The sequence below is a fragment of the Borostomias antarcticus genome, assembly GCF_949987555.1.
Source record: "Borostomias antarcticus genome assembly, chromosome: 12".
NCBI lineage: Eukaryota > Metazoa > Chordata > Actinopteri > Stomiiformes > Stomiidae > Borostomias > Borostomias antarcticus.
Window position 1 is genome coordinate 27,167,042 of NC_140245.1, and position 18,691 is coordinate 27,185,732.

The 18,691-nt window shown below is 44.4% G+C and overlaps 1 protein-coding gene across 5 annotated transcripts in view; it reads left to right on the forward strand.

The window, feature by feature from the left end:
* Window positions 1-18,691, forward strand: part of scn1lab (sodium channel, voltage-gated, type I like, alpha b) — a gene marked incomplete at both ends in the record, with an annotated part of 56,607 nt that overhangs the window by 24,630 nt on the left and 13,286 nt on the right. For all 5 annotated transcript variants that reach the window (XM_084447267.1, XM_084447268.1, XM_084447269.1 and 2 more), the window contains 6 exons: window positions 3,910-4,042; window positions 4,546-4,700; window positions 5,889-6,062; window positions 7,406-7,528; window positions 8,608-8,883; window positions 9,292-9,345. In XM_084447267.1, the coding sequence (XP_084303393.1) occupies window positions 3,910-4,042; window positions 4,546-4,700; window positions 5,889-6,062; window positions 7,406-7,528; window positions 8,608-8,883; window positions 9,292-9,345 (915 nt within the window). The remainder of the gene's footprint in view (window positions 1-3,909; window positions 4,043-4,545; window positions 4,701-5,888; window positions 6,063-7,405; window positions 7,529-8,607; window positions 8,884-9,291; window positions 9,346-18,691) is intronic.

Consider the following 18,691-nt stretch of genomic DNA (forward strand, 5'->3'; position numbering starts at 1 on the left):
GTCTGTTGTGCGTGTGGGAATTTGCATGGATGAATTATCACCCATTTAGCCTCATAAATATGACACCACACTGTGTATTCATAATGATTGTTCGATTTTGCAGAACAAATCTAAAATATCACTGATTACTTGGTAAAATAGCATTGGTTCTGATTACACTTTAAATGGAGCCGAGTAGAAACCAGAAGGCAAAAAAAAAAAAGAAGGAATATAAAGAAATTAAAAGAGAATAAGACAAATACAAAAATACTCACAGATACACAGATATGTATACCTCACAAACAAAGTGATGGACGGTAAATTTGCTTTAAGGTCACATCTACAGTAGGTGGCCCTTGACGTTGCCCCCTCAGTCTGGCCCCTGTAGCACTGGGGCATTCTCAATGCCGAGAGTTTCTATAATTAAATCGCAGACGACTGGATCAACCTCCAATAAATCAGAACAGCAAATCACATTATGTAAATCATGTGTCTGGATTGCAACATTTGCCAGTCATGGTACTGTAGATGAACCTATAAAATCAGAGTGTGCTGATTGTCCCAGTTCCATCAAAAATGCAGACCGAAATGTAGGCTATATGAGAGAGTCCAGACTGATTCCTGGAGTGAAACCGAATGTGAGCTTGCAAGATCAGGATGGTCTACCAGGCTAGACTATCGCAATTATACGCTCTACTGATACTGTAAATAAGCCCTGTAGGCAACCTTCAAGTTTGAAAGAATTTTCTGGGCCACCCCTAGGGGTGTCAGCCTGCCTGAGTGGGCACCATGCCAGCTTCTTGCGATGGGGTATAATACCAAGCTGAAGTCTATTTGGGGCCCTGGCACCACATGCTCTACATTTGAGTCAGACAGTGCAGTCGAATGTTACAGCTGAATTATTGCCTACCTGTTCCAAGGGATCGATGGGATTTTTAGTTGTGTGTGTGTGTGCGCGTGTGTGTGTGTGTGTATGTGTGTGTGCGCATGCGTATGTGAGGATGTTTGTGCCTGCATATGTACTTTTTTCTCTTACACGCATTCTGAAGATGTGGTCCTCCAGAACAATTTCTACAATTACAAGTGGCAGGACTGTCTGTTGAAGTGTATCTGAACCGAAGTCTTTCTTTTCTCTGTAGCTAACCTGTTGCTCTGATATGCCTTCTGGCCGATGAAAAAGACTGGACGTGTGGTTGTATGATTCGTACCTTGATTAACACCCCTTTTATTATTGCAGCTGTGTCACAGACGCTCTCAAGGTTTTCAATGAGAGAAGGAGAATTGTAAGACCACTTTATTGTACCATAGCACTAACCACGATGATTGACCCCCTCCCTACCCCTTTTGGCAGCACACTTGATGCTGTGTTCTTTACTTTGCCCGTATATCCCCTCCCCTCCATGACCTATCTCCAAGCATCAGAATGTTTTACAGTTGAAATCTATACGGAATGAGCAGCATCACCCTTTATTCCATTGACAGACAAACTCATCAAACATGTTTTTGTATTGATTTCTTTGCTTGGTTTTGATTGGTTTGAGACTTGATTGGCATCCAACACCGAGAGCTTGAGAATGAAAAAAGAGAGGAGTCGGAGGACGAGGAGAGACAAATGGAGGGATGAATTTTGCTGTAGTTGTTCAAAATTCATTGGACTGAAACATAGCCCATCCATACACATGACGCATACTTGTACCTTGCCTGTGAACGTTATCAATGGCAGAATGAGGAAAGCTATATTTTTGAATCAGTTTGATTAGAAGTTGGTAGGATTCAAGAACAAGCTTTGAATTTGCTGGGTGTCAAAAGTATTTAATAACACATAAGGTACATAGACTCTAGACTAAGGCTCAATTGATTCGCGATAATACTGTACAGTAATACGCTTGTCTTTTACATATCCTAAATAGGGTCCTTGGTTTTTCTTTGCCTGCCGATCTGAACAGGAAACCTCCTGCCGTCCCTTGTAGTACAGAACTGTGGTCAGGAAAAACACAGGGCCCTAATCAGAAAGGACACGCATCACACAACCCAGTGCAGATAGTCTGCCTACACAGAGAAACACTATATCTCCGGATGTTTTTTTGATCTTATGTGTTATTCTATTTGAGCCCCCCAGCAACTGAGCTGGTGCATACCGTTGTGTGCCCTGAACCCTGTGCAGCAATTATAACAAACACGCCTGCAGAATCAGACACAAATTATTGCCTTCAAAAACACAGGGCAGGAGAGCAACCTCAGTCTTTATACAGTATTTATCCTGAGCAGAGAGAGGAGAGGGGCAGGGTTGGGCATTAGGGGGAACAGAGAGACACACTTTGGGGGGGGGGTGAGCGGGTTAATAACAGGGCCGTGGATAACTAGACCCCCTCTTGGAACAGTGTGTATCTTGTGAGCAGCATGCTTCCATCAACCCCATGCCGTATTAGCTGGGTCCCACGGCAATCAGGGCTGCTGCACTGTCTAGGATGACATGTTCCTGTCCTATATCTTTCTCAGACCCAAATATGAACATACGCCATGTTTCTCTCTAATGAAAACAGGCAGGGAATAAAAAATAATAATAAAAAACGGTCCTTTATGCAGATTATGTTTTAATATACGCTGCATTTCGAATATATATATTTTGCGTTTGATTTAAAGCTGCATAGATAACTCGGCACATTGGTGGCCCCTCTGCTGATAAAAATGCAGTATACTAGCAGTATACTAGCCAGTACACTGAAATTCTAAAACAATAAATTCACAGGGTTCTTATGCGGACTTAACACCCAAAATATTTTTTGGGTCTTGCTAAGGCCAATTCATAATCTATTAGCTATTTAACTATAAAAAAAAACTTCTCATGCAGCTTTAAAGCACACCTCAGTGCTCCAACTTAAAAAATAAAAAAAATAAAAAAATTGCAGGGGACACAGTCTATAGCTATAAATGAATGGAAGAATACATCTCAAGGCCAACATGATCTCAACCTAAATTAAGCCCCAAGAGGACCTTTCAACCAACAGTATGTGCTTGTCCTATGTTACGTCCTGCGCTAGAACGATCAGAAGGTTGGAGCACTTAACCTGGCTTACACAGATCACAAGATTGGAGCACCATACTTGTCTTATACAGCCCTATATGGTTTCTGGGGTATGCATGAGTGCTCATCCTTCATATGACAATGCCAGATCACATGCTGTCTTACAAACAGTGCACAGTACTGGTTTTTGCTGGTAAGCTAATGTGGTAACCCGTCTATTTCAACAACAACCAAAAAACGAAGAAGCTTTGATACTGCTTTTTAACGGTATGGAAATAATGTGTTTTCATGTCATTGAGGAAAATGTTTAGTGTTTTGTGGGGTGAGGCTGGGGATGTGGGCGGGGGAATTGATTTAGAAGACTTTTGGAGGTGGGCGGGGGTTGGGGGAGTAATTAAGTAAACAATATTGATCAATCCTGGGTCATTTTTCAGTGGACATGAAAATACTTTGGCACACCTTCTGCTTGGTCCGATTTCAGGCTTGAATTGAAAATGCACCGGAATATGCATGCCCCCTCGAACTGAGGCCATATCAAACGTATCCACAGAGCATTTCAGCAAAGCCAAACTTTCCCTGTGACATGTGTTGCCCACATCGTCCAATTGGAGCTTAAACTTACAAGGCCTGTAGGTACTTTTGATCGAAGCTGCATGTAATGATGATGATGATGATGGTGGTGGTTATGATCCAAAGAGTCCAACTCTTGTGAGCTTCTGTATCGCACAGTGAAGGTCATATCTCCAGATCAAGGTGACAGTAGGCACAACATGTGAATGGAGAATGACTGTAACCATGCTTGGCTCAGAAGGTTGGCTCCTGTGCAAAGGTGAAGAGGAGTACTGGACTTTGTGTTCGTCCAGACATGGACCGGTAACAAACCTTACTCTCCTCCGTCCCTGCAGAAGCTAGCAGAGCCCCGGATCCTCAGCTCCTCTGAGGGGAGCACGGTGGACGTCCGGCCCCCTGGGGACGGGGGAGAGTCAGTGGAGCTGGAGCCTGAGGAGTCCCTGGATCCAGAGGCTTGCTTCACTGAGGGTGAGAGAGAGAGGGACGATGGGGCGGGGGGATTGGGGCCTGGGGGTTAGAGTTTCGAAGGAAAAGTGACAAAGAAAGACGAAGGTGTTGGGAAGGATGATAAAAGGGTAGGAGACAGAGAAAGAGAGAGAAGTGTGTGACTCCCAACACATGCCTTTCACTGTATCACTGTGACCTTGGCAAAGAGGAGTCAGTGTGCAGAAGCCAGAGACAACACACTCTACTGTACATCCACTCCACCACACTCTCTATCTTCTCGCTGAGCCCTCTGTGTCTCTCCTGCTTTCTCTCTCTCATCTCTTGCTGTCCTCTCTCCCTCTTTCTTTCTTTCTTTCTTTCTTTCTTTCTTTCTTTCTTTCTTTCTTTCTTTCTTTCTTTCTTTCTTTCTTTCTTTCTTTCTTTCTTTCTTTCTTCTCTATCATTTCAATTCAATAAGATTTATTGGCAGGAAATACTCAGTACATTCTCTCTCTCTCTCTCTTTCTCGTCTTCCTTCTCCACAGGCTGCGTAAGCAGGTTCCAGTGCTGCCAGGTCAACATAGATAAGGGCAGGTGGAAGATGTGGTGGAATCTAAGGAAAACATGCTTCATCATAGTGGAACACAACTGGTTTGAAACCTTCATCATCTTCATGATTCTGCTCAGTAGTGGAGCCCTGGTGAGCTGTGTGTGTGTGTGTCTGTCTGTCTGTCTGTCTGTGTGTGTGGATGGATGAGAGCGATTTTGTTTATGTAAAATCATATGCAGTACTACCATGATCCTCCGCCTTAAGCACCAATTGTACCTATTGTATTTTTGGTTTGCTATTCTTGCACTTTGCCTTCAGCACTAGATTATGCCCTTAGAGGCAGATGTACTAACATGTTAGCGGCCGTTTTTGGCGTTATTCTGTCGCAATGTTCGCCTGACAACATGGCATGGTATGTACGAACAGACCGCACATGAGGAGTTGCGCAGGGAGAGACTGATTAATATGCCGCGGTGGAAATTTCTACACCTTTCAAAAGCAGGAGTAATCCTGTTGCGCATAACCCACCAGCCTACACATGACCATATCCCCTGTTAATTCTGAACATACAGTTTAATGAACTTTATGAACATGGGGGAGCAATTACCGGTATTATTCATTGGGTCGTCCTCAGACGAGCTTGACAGCGAAGTCTCCAATCATCTCGGTCTTCCATACATCCAGCCAGTTCTGCAGAACTCTCCACTCCTGCGTTCCTCCTCAGTTCATCCACGTGTGTTGGTGTGGGACGTCCTCTTAATCGGTGCCCGTGTGTCGGCTCCCAGAGCACCAGCTTGCTGGCTGGGAGTTCATGGTGTCTGTGGCAGTGGCCAGCAAGTTTCATCCTCCTGGATGCCACTTTCTCACTCAGCTTTGGTAGCCCCCCATTCAATAGTTTTGATAATCTGATATTCGTGCATAGCCTACTAATCAAATTGGCTAGGATTGATTTAATATGTCCTGATGTATTAAGACCTGAAATTATTCAAATGCAGTAAATTGCGATTTTAACGTGGACTGGAGCATTCACAATTTAGACACATCCACTGACTGATCCATTGGCACCATTCAGGGCTACAAGGTTTTGCGGACTGCCCAAGGCACTACTTACGCTGTGCTCGCAAGCAGTACATCTGCGCCTTAGTCACTTAGAAAGGAGATGCACTTGTGAGTTCTGGCAAGAAGTATGACACTGACTTCCTATGATAAATGCAATTATTGTAAGTCACTTTGAATAAAAGCATCAGCTAAATGACTGTAATGTAATATAATGTACTGTAATATGCCCTTGCAACTTTTGGAAAACAAGACAATATCTCATCTTTCTTGTCCCTGTAGGCGTTTGAGGACATCTACATAGAGCAGAGGAAGAACATTAAGACTGTACTGGAGTACGCTGACAAAGTCTTCACCTATATCTTCATCCTGGAGATGCTGCTTAAATGGGTGGCATACGGATTTGTCAAATACTTCACTAATGCCTGGTGCTGGCTGGACTTCCTCATTGTAGATGTATGTATTATTTCAAGTTTGATTTGATGGTATAGTATACGTTTTTAGGTAATTATTATGCAAATAAATGTAGTGATTGAAATGCTTGCTTGATTATAGCATTATGCTTCTGTCAGAAGTGACATGATAATTTTAGCTTATTAGAAGTTGGCAAAAGGCATTTAGACTCCCTCGTCTGTCTGTGAAAATGTCCCCTGGTCCATGTTTAGTCATCGGAGGGGTCTCATCAGTGTTTAGTCATCGGAGGGGTCTCATCAGTGTTTAGTCATTGGAGGGGTCTCATCAGTGTTTAGTCATCGGAGGGGTCTCATCAGTGTTTAGTCATTGGAGGCGTCTCATCAGTGTTTAGTCATCGGAGGTGACTCATCAGTGTTTAGTCATTGGAGGCGTCTCATCAGTGTTTAGTCATTGGAGGTGTCTCATCAGTGTTTAGTCATCGGAGGGGTCTCATCAGTGTTTAGTCATCGGAGGCGTCTCATCAGTGTTTAGTCATCGGAGGGGTCTCATCAGTGTTTAGTCATTGGAGGTGTCTCATCAGTGTTTAGTCATCGGAGGGGTCTCATCAGTGTTTAGTCATCGGAGGGGTCTCATCAGTGTTTAGTCATCGGAGGTGACTCATCAGTGTTTAGTCATTGGAGGGGTCTCATCAGTGTTTAGTCATCGGAGGCGTCTCATCAGTGTTTAGTCATCGGAGGGGTCTCATCAGTGTTTAGTCATCGGAGGGGTCTCATCAGTGTTTAGTCATTGGAGGTGACTCATCAGTGTTTAGAGGCTAATTTCCCTTATGAAACAAAAATGTATTTTCTTTGCATAAGGGTTGGCCTCTGATTAGTCACTGACTGCCGATTTCCACGTTTAAAGTATTACTAACGAGTCCTGGACTCTAGCGAGTTTTCGTAGCATATTTGGCACACAAGGTGAGATTTACTTTCGACTTTATTCAACGTTAACTCTCACTTGACAGAGGTTTTTATTACATCAATTTGTTTATTAGCTAAATTAGTTTTTCATTTAGTCCTGTCTATACGCTCCTGATGAAATAATGTTCAAATGCAGCTGGATCTGAAAGATAGGCTAATGTGCTGGCTCTGCCCCTCTGCCCATGTTTTGTGGCGCTTTACTCCAAACTAAGTGATCGGAGGTCTGATCAATGTTTAGTCGTTGCAGGTGTCTGAGACCTTGGATAAGGCTATGCCTGCCATTGAGAAATGAATTGTTTTATGTCTATGTATCTAATATATGGCTGTGCAATATACTGTATGTACTGTAGAAGTTTCTTAGGCTCACTCTCTCCTGTCTTTCTGTGAGATTGTCTTCCCTGACTCTGGTTCTCTCTGTCTCAGGTGTCTCTGGTCAGTGTGGTAGCCAATGCTCTGGGCTACTCGGAGCTGAGCGCCATCAAGTCCCTGCGAACGCTGCGTGCCCTCCGGCCCCTGAGGGCCCTGTCACGCTTCGAAGGAATGAGGGTAAGGGTCGACACTGAGAAACAAAACAAACCGTTTAGTTGCCGTATCTTGCTTTTTTCGATGCACCATTTTGTACCATGTACACTTTTCTTGTCTGGTGCAATTTGTCATTTGGAAGTATTGGAATGCCATAGCTAAATGTCACAAGTGTTCTATTGTAAGTGAGTAGAGATTTCTTAGATCACGTTAGTGTCAAATTTGACATTTTGTTGTGGTTTCAGCAAGAACAGTATGTCTTGAGAAAGTGTATAGAGGGACAACAGGAAGCAGTGATGTTTGCTTTTTATACAATGCATGCCTGGCCAGATTTCTAGAAATGTCTATTTTTTCTCCTAATGTGGTAGACATAGACTTCTGTATCTGCATGACTCTCTCTACATCGTCTCAATGGATTCTGTATATAAATGTGTTCTCTGTTGCTTGTGTTGGTGCCTTTGACATGAAATGTTTCTTTGTTATGTGTCTTTTTTCATTTACAGTAAACAAATGTTGTGACTTCATCACGCCTCTCTAAGGTTTTATTCTGTTTTGCTTTTACCTCTTGAAAGTGAAGTGTTGCACCTCCTCTCACTCCTTCATCCCTCTCTACCAAACTAGTTACTCCTCTATGCTCCTAGACTTGCATCGCTTGTAACTTGTATCTTGCTTGTATCTAATGTGCTAAAACACGACATGCTTTTAAGATGTTTAATATAAATTTAGTCACAGTTAAATGTGTATATTATAATGTTTTTCAGAACTTATCAAAGAGAATTGACCTGTTTCAGTATGATAGTATAACCCCTCGTGCTCCAGTAGTCTTAAACATCCCAGCTTTAGAACTTCTCTGGATTGAAAATTGCTATTCAATCTAAGCCGGTAACAGGGCTTCCTGGGTAAGGCAAAAAATTATTTTCTCAAGCAGAGTAATACACAAGGATAAACCACTTTCGACAATGTTAAGGGAAACCCTTTTCGCGCCACATTTGCTGGCAGTACAAAACAAACGACTCTCTCTCTGCCTTACCCATGGAACCCCTGGCCATCGGTGACACAGGAAGAAGCCTTGACTTAGTGGCGTGTCATGTGATTGGCTGCAGGTGGTGGTGAACGCCCTCCTGGGCGCCATCCCCTCCATCATGAACGTGCTGCTAGTGTGCCTCATCTTCTGGCTCATCTTCAGCATAATGGGGGTCAACCTGTTCGCCGGCAAGTACTACTACTGCGTTAACACCACCACCGACGAGATCTTCCCCATCGACGTGGTCGACAACAAGACCGAATGCCTGGCCCTGGCCAATGACAGCGCCCGCTGGAAGAACGTCAAGATCAACTTCGACAACGTGGGGGCAGGGTACCTGGCCCTGCTGCAGGTGGTGAGTGGGCGTGGTCTCTTTGATAGACGAGTCGTTAATGATAAACAGACTTAAAAGAAGCTTGTTGCAGATGTTTTCATTGGAATGGTGTAAGTTATGTTGGCTATGTGAGGCAGGGTTCGACCAGTGGGGGCGGAGAGAAGAGGCGTGCAAGGCTGGTCGGCCTTTTTAACACTCTTTCATGATCGTTTTAAGGAAGTTACAGTACATGCTTGTCATTTTGTATTTCTACTACTAATGATATGCCACTTATTGCTGCCCTTCAAAACACTGTGTTGTATGATTTTACTAAAGGCTGTGAACATTCTACCAAAATAACTCTCCTTACCTACCAGCGGTGGAGCCTGACTGGAGAAGCTGAAGCTAATCATCTTCCTCACAGTTTAACTCATGTTATTCTTCTCCTAGGCAACGTTTAAAGGTTGGATGGACATTATGTACGCAGCTGTAGACTCCCGCAATGTGAGTAGATGTTGTATATCAGGATACTCAAATTCTAAATACAAATCCTAAAGGTCCACCTTTTTTTCGTCCCCCACCCGGCGACAGCCGAAGGGGGGGGGTGCTTTAGATTGGCCGGTGTCAGGTGTCATCGTGAGTCAGAGAATGAGTGAGTCTGGCAGTGCCCCCGTAGTACCAGAATCCACCACAAAAGGGGCGCCTTTCCAATACATTTTTCCATTGACAAGTGCCGCGTTTCCCGATAAAGAACCTTATTAAGGAACCCTTCTTGAGCAACCCTTTGTATGGGAGTTAAGAAGTACTTTGGAGCCAAGTACATTTAGATTTTTACATCAAAAACTATGCTTGGTGTCTCAGTATAGTCTCAGACAAGTTAACTCGGGAAACTATGTACTTTCTACATCCGCAGAGAGTAGAGCTTGAGGTGTTTAGTAGAGCTAGATATGTTTGTATTTACACATTCATTATAGGACTTAAAGGAGTAGTAAAGGGAAAGTACATGTTTAGCCCTGTTTTAAGGTTACTTATGATCATATACAATGGTTCAGATCAAAACGTTGACAAAACTAGCACTTTTGAGAAAGTCTGATAATTGCTCTACCACCGTTTTGGTCATACAATGGATGTGGGTGGGCACCTTGAAAAATCTTTCAAAAACATGTTAAACTCTCGATTTCAAAGACAAGAAGCTCACCGAGGGGGCAATTGGTGTCCGTTGGTGTTCTTACGTACATCAAATTCGCCGCAAAGTATGAATCCCTGTAGGGTTTAATTGATCATTTTATGAAATCCATTGACTTGTATTGACGCGACCATTGTAGATGTGTAGATCAATCCACAGAGGGGATTCAGGAAGCGGAACTACTTACGGTAGCTATTGTTATTGTTTATGTTGCTAGGCTACCTAGTTTGCGGAAGTTTACACATGTATGTGTTAAATAGTTCTATGCTAAATATTTAAAAAAGCCTTGTAGCACCCGATAATGTAATAATTAACTGATAATGTAATAACGCCTGATAATGTAATAAAAGTTTGACTTAAAGTCCAGGTTAACCCAGTTCAAATTTTTGTTATGAGCTTCACACACCACAGGAAAACATGTCATTAACCACCCAGCCAAATCTGAGTGATTAAAAATGTCGCTAAGTATATAAAATAAGGCTTCAAAATCGGTTAAAAATCAGCAGCATTCTCTGGTCTGAGACTGTGGGGGCGTGTCTGCTGAAGGCACCGAAGCCACACCCAATTGCGTGGGGAGGGGGTGTGGAGGGAAGAACCTGTCAAATAGTACCGTTCTCTGGTCGGCATATTGTCACACTGGCACGCCGTCTCTTTTGTGGAAGGAAGGCACAGCTTTGTGAAAACAGAGAGGAGTTGAAATTACACTTGTCTAATGAGTCAAACGCACAGATGCTTCCTCCTAACCTACCTCCTGACAAACAACACAGGTAAAACTGTAGCTACTCTATACCAACGCGCCAGTGTTACTGCCCTTAGATGCAAAATACAAAAACAGGCAACGAGGAATGTATGAGTCTGTCCCTATTTTCTCCCTGCCACCTCCGGACCCATTCCTATCCCTCCCAGGCGATCCTGTCGTCCCTTGGGATCAATGGAAAAAGTTGTTTCAAATGTACCTTTTAGTCACTGGCTTGAACAGCGCTGATAGCGCGAAGAAGCGTACACTACCGGAGTTGATAATCGGGACAGACTCATCCACTCTCGTTGGCAATGTTATGTGTGAGAATAACGAGCACTCGGCTTCAACTTTCCCTCTCATATCCAACAGAACTGGGATGTTCAGCCAGTAGCCGCCGAGCACCGCTTCACTGGGAGAGGGTGCGTCTTTCTCCAGCTGCAGCTGGTCTACCTAACCATCCCCCTCGCTCCCGCCTCCCGGTCTCCCGCTGGACAAATATACTGTAACCATTATCGGTGAACCCATACGCACATCAGGTGCCACAAATATGGCAGGCAGTTTCTGTATAGTTAACGCTTATAGTCATAATATATCATCCGTAACGTTATTTGGTGGGTGGTCGCCTGGTCGGTGTGTGATAGTATTTTAAACTGATCTAGTCAAAAGATTTACCAAGATACGTTCAAAAGGTTAAGTCTGGTTTATTGTGAAAAACAATACGAGCGCAAGGACTTCCTGAAAAACGCAACAAAGGTGGTTTCGTCAGCCGAAGTCCCGTTTCTGGGTATTGCTGTGGCTTATATGCAATCAAAACAAAGGTACAGTGCTTCCAGGATGTGATTGGCTACTGCATTGCACATATGAATGGCAGGCGTGGCCAAGAGTAAAGACATGTGACATGAGAAAAAGGCGGTAGTTTCTAAGAGGGACAAAGGAACAAAAGGATGGTTATTCTGGAGCAGACAGATGGCCTTCTGGAAGCCATTTTGTATGTTAGCACAGCTATGTGAATACTTAGGGGGAGGTGATGAATTACAAGAGAAGTGAGAGGACAAAGGTTTAAGGTGTTTGGATGTAAATTCCTTCACAATCCCCCATTTGTGCCTGAACAGGTACACAAAAATAAAATATAAAATCCAAACACAAAGTGTAAACAGTCAGCTATGCTATACATGTGGAAAGGAAATAATCTCTCCACTAGGTGGAGCAAAAAAAAAAAAAATTTTTTTTATTATTTTCTTTCCACATGCAAAATCACGCACCAAAACCCCTTGTTTCAGAAATTGACAGGAAACAAGATAAAAAAGATGACATGATTATATACTATTTATAGTCTAAGAGTGGACAACCATTCACCAAAAAACTTGATTTAACAAGGCAAAAAAGATAAAATGGTTACCAGTGTAAGAGGGGCAAAAAACCTCTTGGTCAATTTAGAGGAAAAACCCAAACTTATTTATCAACTCATGTTTCAACCATTGTAACTCTTGTAAACAAATATGATATTTTTCAGATTATTTCAAAGTTCATTCACTCTTGTGAATAATCGCATGTGATGTCCTATGGAACATAGATTCCATGTGTGCGTCTCTGAATGTTTAATGTAGGTTCCAGTGTGTGCGATTAGAGGTGCAGTCATTGTTGTTGAGATTGTCCATGTTGTCATACCACAACCACAAGAAGGAGGTGACCGGCAAGGTCAGTCTCCGATTGCTCATCAGAGGAGAGGAGAGTGTGGCGGTGACTGTCAAGGTCACTCTTGTTCACAGTGTATATCCAACAGTCATTTAGGTGACACTTCTCTTTTGGGCAATAGAATGTCATTGGGGAATGCAAGGCGTCTTCTCTTCTAGATCGCAACTTCAATGAAGCGTTGTTTGAATCAGTTATGTTCAATGTTAGTTGCAGTGTGTGCAGGTGTGTGTGCGTGTGTGGTGCATCTTGTGAGGTCATGGCTGTGGAGTTTCTCCATGTTGCCATCATAACGATCATGAGAAGGAGGTGACCAGCAAGGTCATTTTTCCTCCGATTCCTCGTCAGAGGAGAGGACAGTTGTGGCAGCTCATGGCTTTGGCCTCTGAGCCCTCTGGTTCAGCTGCATCCTTGATCTCCTGGTGTTGGCGATCCCCTGGTGGACCGTCCTCTGCTGCTTGGACCCGTCGGCAATGGCTTGCATGGATCCACGAAGTCCTCTCAGATCGCTGTCTGCGTGGTGAGTAGAACCTGGTACGGCCCGAGCCACCTCGGCGAGTTCCAGCTCCTTCGTCTGTGGTCGCGGACCAGGACCCAATCCCCAGGAGAGATGTGATGCAGGAACCCCTCCTTAGCCTCAGGAATGGCGGTCCTCACTCTGTTGAAGACATCCCTGGCATGGAGAGAGTTCAATAAAATCCATTATTACATGTTCCCATGGCCCACTTGGCCGAGGATGTGCTGACAGTTCCATTTTTTTTTTTTTTGACGGGTAGGTTCCTCCCGCAACATCTACTTCTCTTCAATGTTTTCTGGCCTGTTCTCAGGCTGCTTATCTGCTCCTGGTAGTCTCTTGTCTCCCCACTGGGCAGGTCCACATAGAGCGGTCAGCCAGCGAGCTCTCGGCAGGTGAGGAGGGAGTCCCTGTCCTGGTTCAGCAGGGTGAAGGTGCGGTGGGACACCACACAGCCAGGGCGCCAGCAGCACGTACAGGCTCTTGAACTGAACCCGGTCCATCCCTGTACTGCTCCACGTAGGGCCGGCCCGGGTCGTGCTGCTGGAGGGCTCACCTCGGCGCTCCCGCTCCCCCAGTACAGGCTGATGAAGTGCTCCGTCTGTGGATCCACAGATGAGAGAGACAAACAGAGACAAAACAGAAGAGCAAAAGGAGAGTCCTCTGGTCTCCCTGTTCCCCTCCTTGGTCAGGAACGATTATCAGCAGTCTGTTGGAGATACTCAGAAACATGGTTAAGCGCAAGCTCCTGCTTTGGGGAAAAATGTTGTTATTCAGGCAGGAAAACTTAAACAGGGTGTCTGTTCAAGTGTCATTTAGAGCCAGTCTGCAGTAGCCTACAGTGACATCAGGGGCAGTGTTAGAATGACTTCAACACGCCCAGTCCCCAGTCATGATCAAGGCAATTGGATTTGGCTCTAGAATTTCTCTCGCGATTTTATGAAAATAAAATAAAATAACCACATTCTCGTCTCAACAAAACAACACCCCAACACAAGGGTGAAAGCAAAAATTTCCTGAAGTCAGGATAAAAATAGAGATGGGGCAAAGAAAATGACACTAAAATGAACTGGCTTCATTTACAATTAACTAATCAAAAAATCCATCAAAGCTTCATTTGTATAGCTAAAATTTGTATATCTAAAACCTCCCTCTTCTGTCATTTGAGGACAGAGTATTGGGCCCCGCTTCGGACAAAATGGTCTCTTCCCTGTTTCATACTTATCTGTCGCTCACAGTGAGTCGGTGACATGGCGTTGGCCTTGCATCTCACGAACCCCAGATCGCCCATCTGTAGGGAAACAGGCCAGTAACCTCCATCTCCACCTCCGGTCCTGTGCCCGTCTCCTGGTTCGGCATTCACCCATCACTCCCGGAACGACAGTTGTCTGTAAAAAAACACTCAGAAAAAACACTCAGGCCTGATGAATGTGCCTCAAACTATAAACATGAGATATTTAAAAAAAACATTAAACACATACAAATAACCAAATCATCACACAGCAGCAAAGCAAATCGGGGGCCAGAGAGATAGCCCCATCGAAAGAGAACAGCCCTCAGCGCTGTCTCATATCCTCTTTTTAGCTGGACCAAGAATGACCCTCAAGTCATTCGTGACTCCACACAGTTCATAGCTTCATGCTGGCGAGGGGCAACCACTCCTTGGTAGCCCACACAATGCACTCCAGGAAAATCTGAAAACATCAACACAGAACTTCACAGAAACAGAACATCCTTACGTCCTCAGCTACATCTGTCTTCTTCTGTTTATTTACCTTAAAAAAATATCTCTCTATCTTGGCTAGTTAAAATCTCCCTTATGGGTTGTTCAAGGGAACTCCAGCAGGTGGCGCTCGACCCCAAATTTGAGGCTCTTCCTTTTCATTCAGCTTGCGGTAACTGTGACACCGTTCAATCCAGTGGCCATACTGACCACAATGGAAGCATGAATCATCTCTATCTTCACTTCGATTATACCTTTTTCCTCGCCTAACCCTACCAGAACGCTTCCTATTGTTTCTCTGTCGCCACTGTGGTCGTTGTTGGTTCCACCTCGCACCAGCAGTTTGATTGTCCAGCTGTTGTAACTGAGCAGCTTGTAATCTGGCTGCACCTAGCTTCATTTCTTTCAACTCCCTCTTTTCAATGTGATCACGAAGACGCTCCGCATAGCGGAAATGATCAACAACTTCTTCGAGAGAAGTCGATTCCCAGGTGTGGCACATCAACCTAACTTGGTCGGACAAAGAGGAGAGAGAGTTATTCATCAATTGTTGTTTCAAAATCTTTTTATAATCGGCGTTCGCTTTGTCCATGCCACTGTGTGCGGCGAAAACTGATTCTAGTCGTTCCCAAAATTTCTCGAACTGTTGATCGGAATTTTGTTTGCAATATGTGATACGGTCCCAATCCATCTTTTTAGGGAATCGAGTTTTGATTCTGTTCAACAGCGCAGTGTTTTGTGCAGTAAAATCGACATGAGAAAAAGGCAACGTTATATCAAACGGGTCTTTTACTTCGATCCATTTTAACCCAAGTACTTGTTGCATGATCATGGCGATTTCCTCGGCGTGAGGCTCATACATTCGAACTAAACTGTTAAAAAGATTCTCGAACTCGTTCATGTCTTTGGTTGGATCGGGCAAGGTTTTAGCAACATCACGGAGTTCGTCTGAACGCCACGGTCTGTACACCCTGATTTCAGGGGTCCAGGCCGCGTGGCCCTCTTCATCATCTGTTTGAGACGGTCGGGGATTAGGGTTCGGGCATCGTACCATTGGGGCTAGGAGTTGCGGTTCCTCCAGACTATTACTAGCTATTTGTAGTTGTTCCAAATTTAACTTAGCCTCAGATATGGCTCTAGCCAATTCTTTCTTCCTGTCCTGCTTTTGCTCGGACGAATACCTCGTAGAAAGGGGCGCGCTTAACTCGTATTGTAGAGGGGAGAGAGAAGGGGCGTGGCTAAATGCGGGAGCAGCAACAGCCTGGTTGGGTGTGAGCACGGAGCAACGAGTCGAGGGGGGGGGGGGAAATCAAATTTTAAATCAGAGTTATTCTGCTGGGGAAATGGTGGAGAGACTGTTTGCGGAACCTCCTTGTCTTTCCTTCCTGACCTAAAAACCCGCTCTCGTGCTACTCTCTCCCAAATCTTAAAAACAGACCAGTCTATAGAATTAACAGGCTTTTCCCTTAACCTAATCATCTCAACCACCTCTAGCTGAGCCCGAATCTTAGAATTTAACACTAAAATGTCAGATGTGGATGTAAGAAATCGAAAATGCTTTAGCACATAACGAAATCTGCCAACAAACGCTCGCAGAATAATGCTTCAGCGCAACAATCTCCTCAGGGCTAGACAAAATGCAAGTTAGCAGTAGAATCCTGTGACATCCTCTAGCCATATGTTAGTAGCCGGTGTTACAGGGACACCTAGTGGTGCTCCCAAAATGTTGCATGTATGACCCGGATGTGGTCTATGGCCGTGCGCGGGGAATTCAGTTTAATAAAGGCTATACTGCGAAAAACCCTAATAAACACGACGCAGCCTAAAACCCCAAAACAGCAATGAAAGGAAACCTTATGGTTAACTCACGGCGGGAAAGAATACAATTTCGAAAGAAACAGACACATTAACCCGCTTTGTACTCACCCAGTCAGGAATTCCTTTGTTCTCTGGCTCAATGGCGGATCACCGGGACAGTTGTTTTCCTGCGTCTCCCAGACAACCAGCTAGCCTACTGGAAAAGTATACAAAAATACTTACAATACAAAGCAAGAGCCGAAGCTCAAAAATGCACTCAAAAATCCCACTGAGCCGGCGAAAAATAGCGCTTAGACAAACAAAGACAACACAAGGACAAAAACAGACACTCCGGAGATTAGCTGGTAATCGCACTCACTGCGAACTTCAACCCATTTGGAAATCGCACTCACTGCGAACTTCAACCCTGTGGGAATCGCACTATCTGCGAACTTCAACCCTGTGGGAATCGCACTATCTGCGAACTTCAACCCTGTGGGAATCGCACTATCTGCGAACTTCAACCCTGTGGAAATCGCACTATCTGCGAACTTCAATAGGTTCCCTTCTGTGCTAATTCTGGAACATCGAGCTAAAGCAACCCAAAACGTTATCCTAGAAGTGCACTCTCACTTCTTAACTACAGCCGAGCCGACAAACAATCTAAACTGTAGTCTACATCAACTGTAAGGGAGCGAGTCCCAAACCCAAAATTACACCTCTTCTGAAGAGAACCCCCGGTAGCCTAAACAAGGACGAAGTCAGAGAACAATGCAATATCACCAATCCTAAACTGCCATTGTTAAAAACAACGCCTTTCGCCACCACCTTCCCCGGGGAGTTTTGCTTTCAACAATACGCCAGACCATCACAATCCGAAACTAAAACAAGGCAAATACAACTCAGAACCATAAGAGGGTTCGTTTAAACGTACCTGTGAGCTTCAAGAATCCAGTGGAAGAACTGAGGAAATAATCTCGGCGTGCGCTCTGGCGCAAGAGAGAAAATTGTGACCGCCGCTGGTAATTTGGTCCTCAACTAGGCATTTTCATTTTTCAGTTTTTTACAGATTATGAAAGTGCAGATTGTAAGCTTTCAAATGAGGTCTCATACATTGAAATCTGAACATATTTGAAGAAGATATGCTTATTTGAATGCTAGTACTGCCAAATCAACTTAGCTGAGAAATCCCCCTCCAAAGTTCTCCAACATTTTCACACCTGACTGCCAGGTAATGGGCGTGAACAATAGCCTGGTAACCCCACCCCCAGCCACTCCCCCACTGGACGATCTGTCATTATCTGTCAGAGTGGCTGTCAACTTGGGGTATTACCTGAGAGTGGCAGCCAAGTGGGGTGCTCTCTCACTGATGACCCCACACTCTTTGAGTCAGTATTAATCTTGTGTTGTGAATGCAGTTAAGAACAATATAAGATGAAGTTCAAATTTAACGTTCTTTATTGTCACATACATGATATAAAGTACAAGCATAAGTAGTTAAGTGTACAAAAAAAGGCAACAGTCTAAGTGTTAAAGTGTACAGTCAGTTGTCTGTTTTATAGACAAGGTGCATAGTGTTCATTGTGATCAAGTCAATCAATCAATGCTTTATTTATATAGCGCATTTCATACCCAGAGGCAACACAATGCGCTTTACAGAGAACAAGGGAGGTGGGCAGACATCCCACCCCTACATATTCCAGAGGGAAGCAAAAAACAGTAATCACCCGGGGGCCAGATAAGTGAGCTGTAAAAATTCTTCCCTGACCCCTCTCAACGAGGCGATCGAGCAAGCTCCCGGAGTATGTTTGTCTACCGGCTAAGAACATTTATAGAGCAATAAATAACATTAAATTACATTTTCAGAGTAAGAGAGGCTAATAACATCATAGGAGAGACATGGCAAACATTGGTGTATGTCTGTGTGTGCATAAATGTGCCTGGGCCCAGATAGAGGCAGGGTTTTGGGTAGGGTGGGGGGTAGGAAAAGGATACGGACCCGGGTTAGGGTGAGGGGAAGGGGATCTTAGCCCAGGACTGGTGTATGTCAGTGTGTGTGTGAGTGTGCCTGGGTCCAGGTAGAGGCAGGGGTCAGGGGTAAGGTGGGGGTAGGAAGAGGATACGGACCCGGGGTAGGGTGAGGGGAAGGGGGTACTGGACCCAGGCCTAAGGCCGGAAGTGGACTGTTGTATGTCTGTG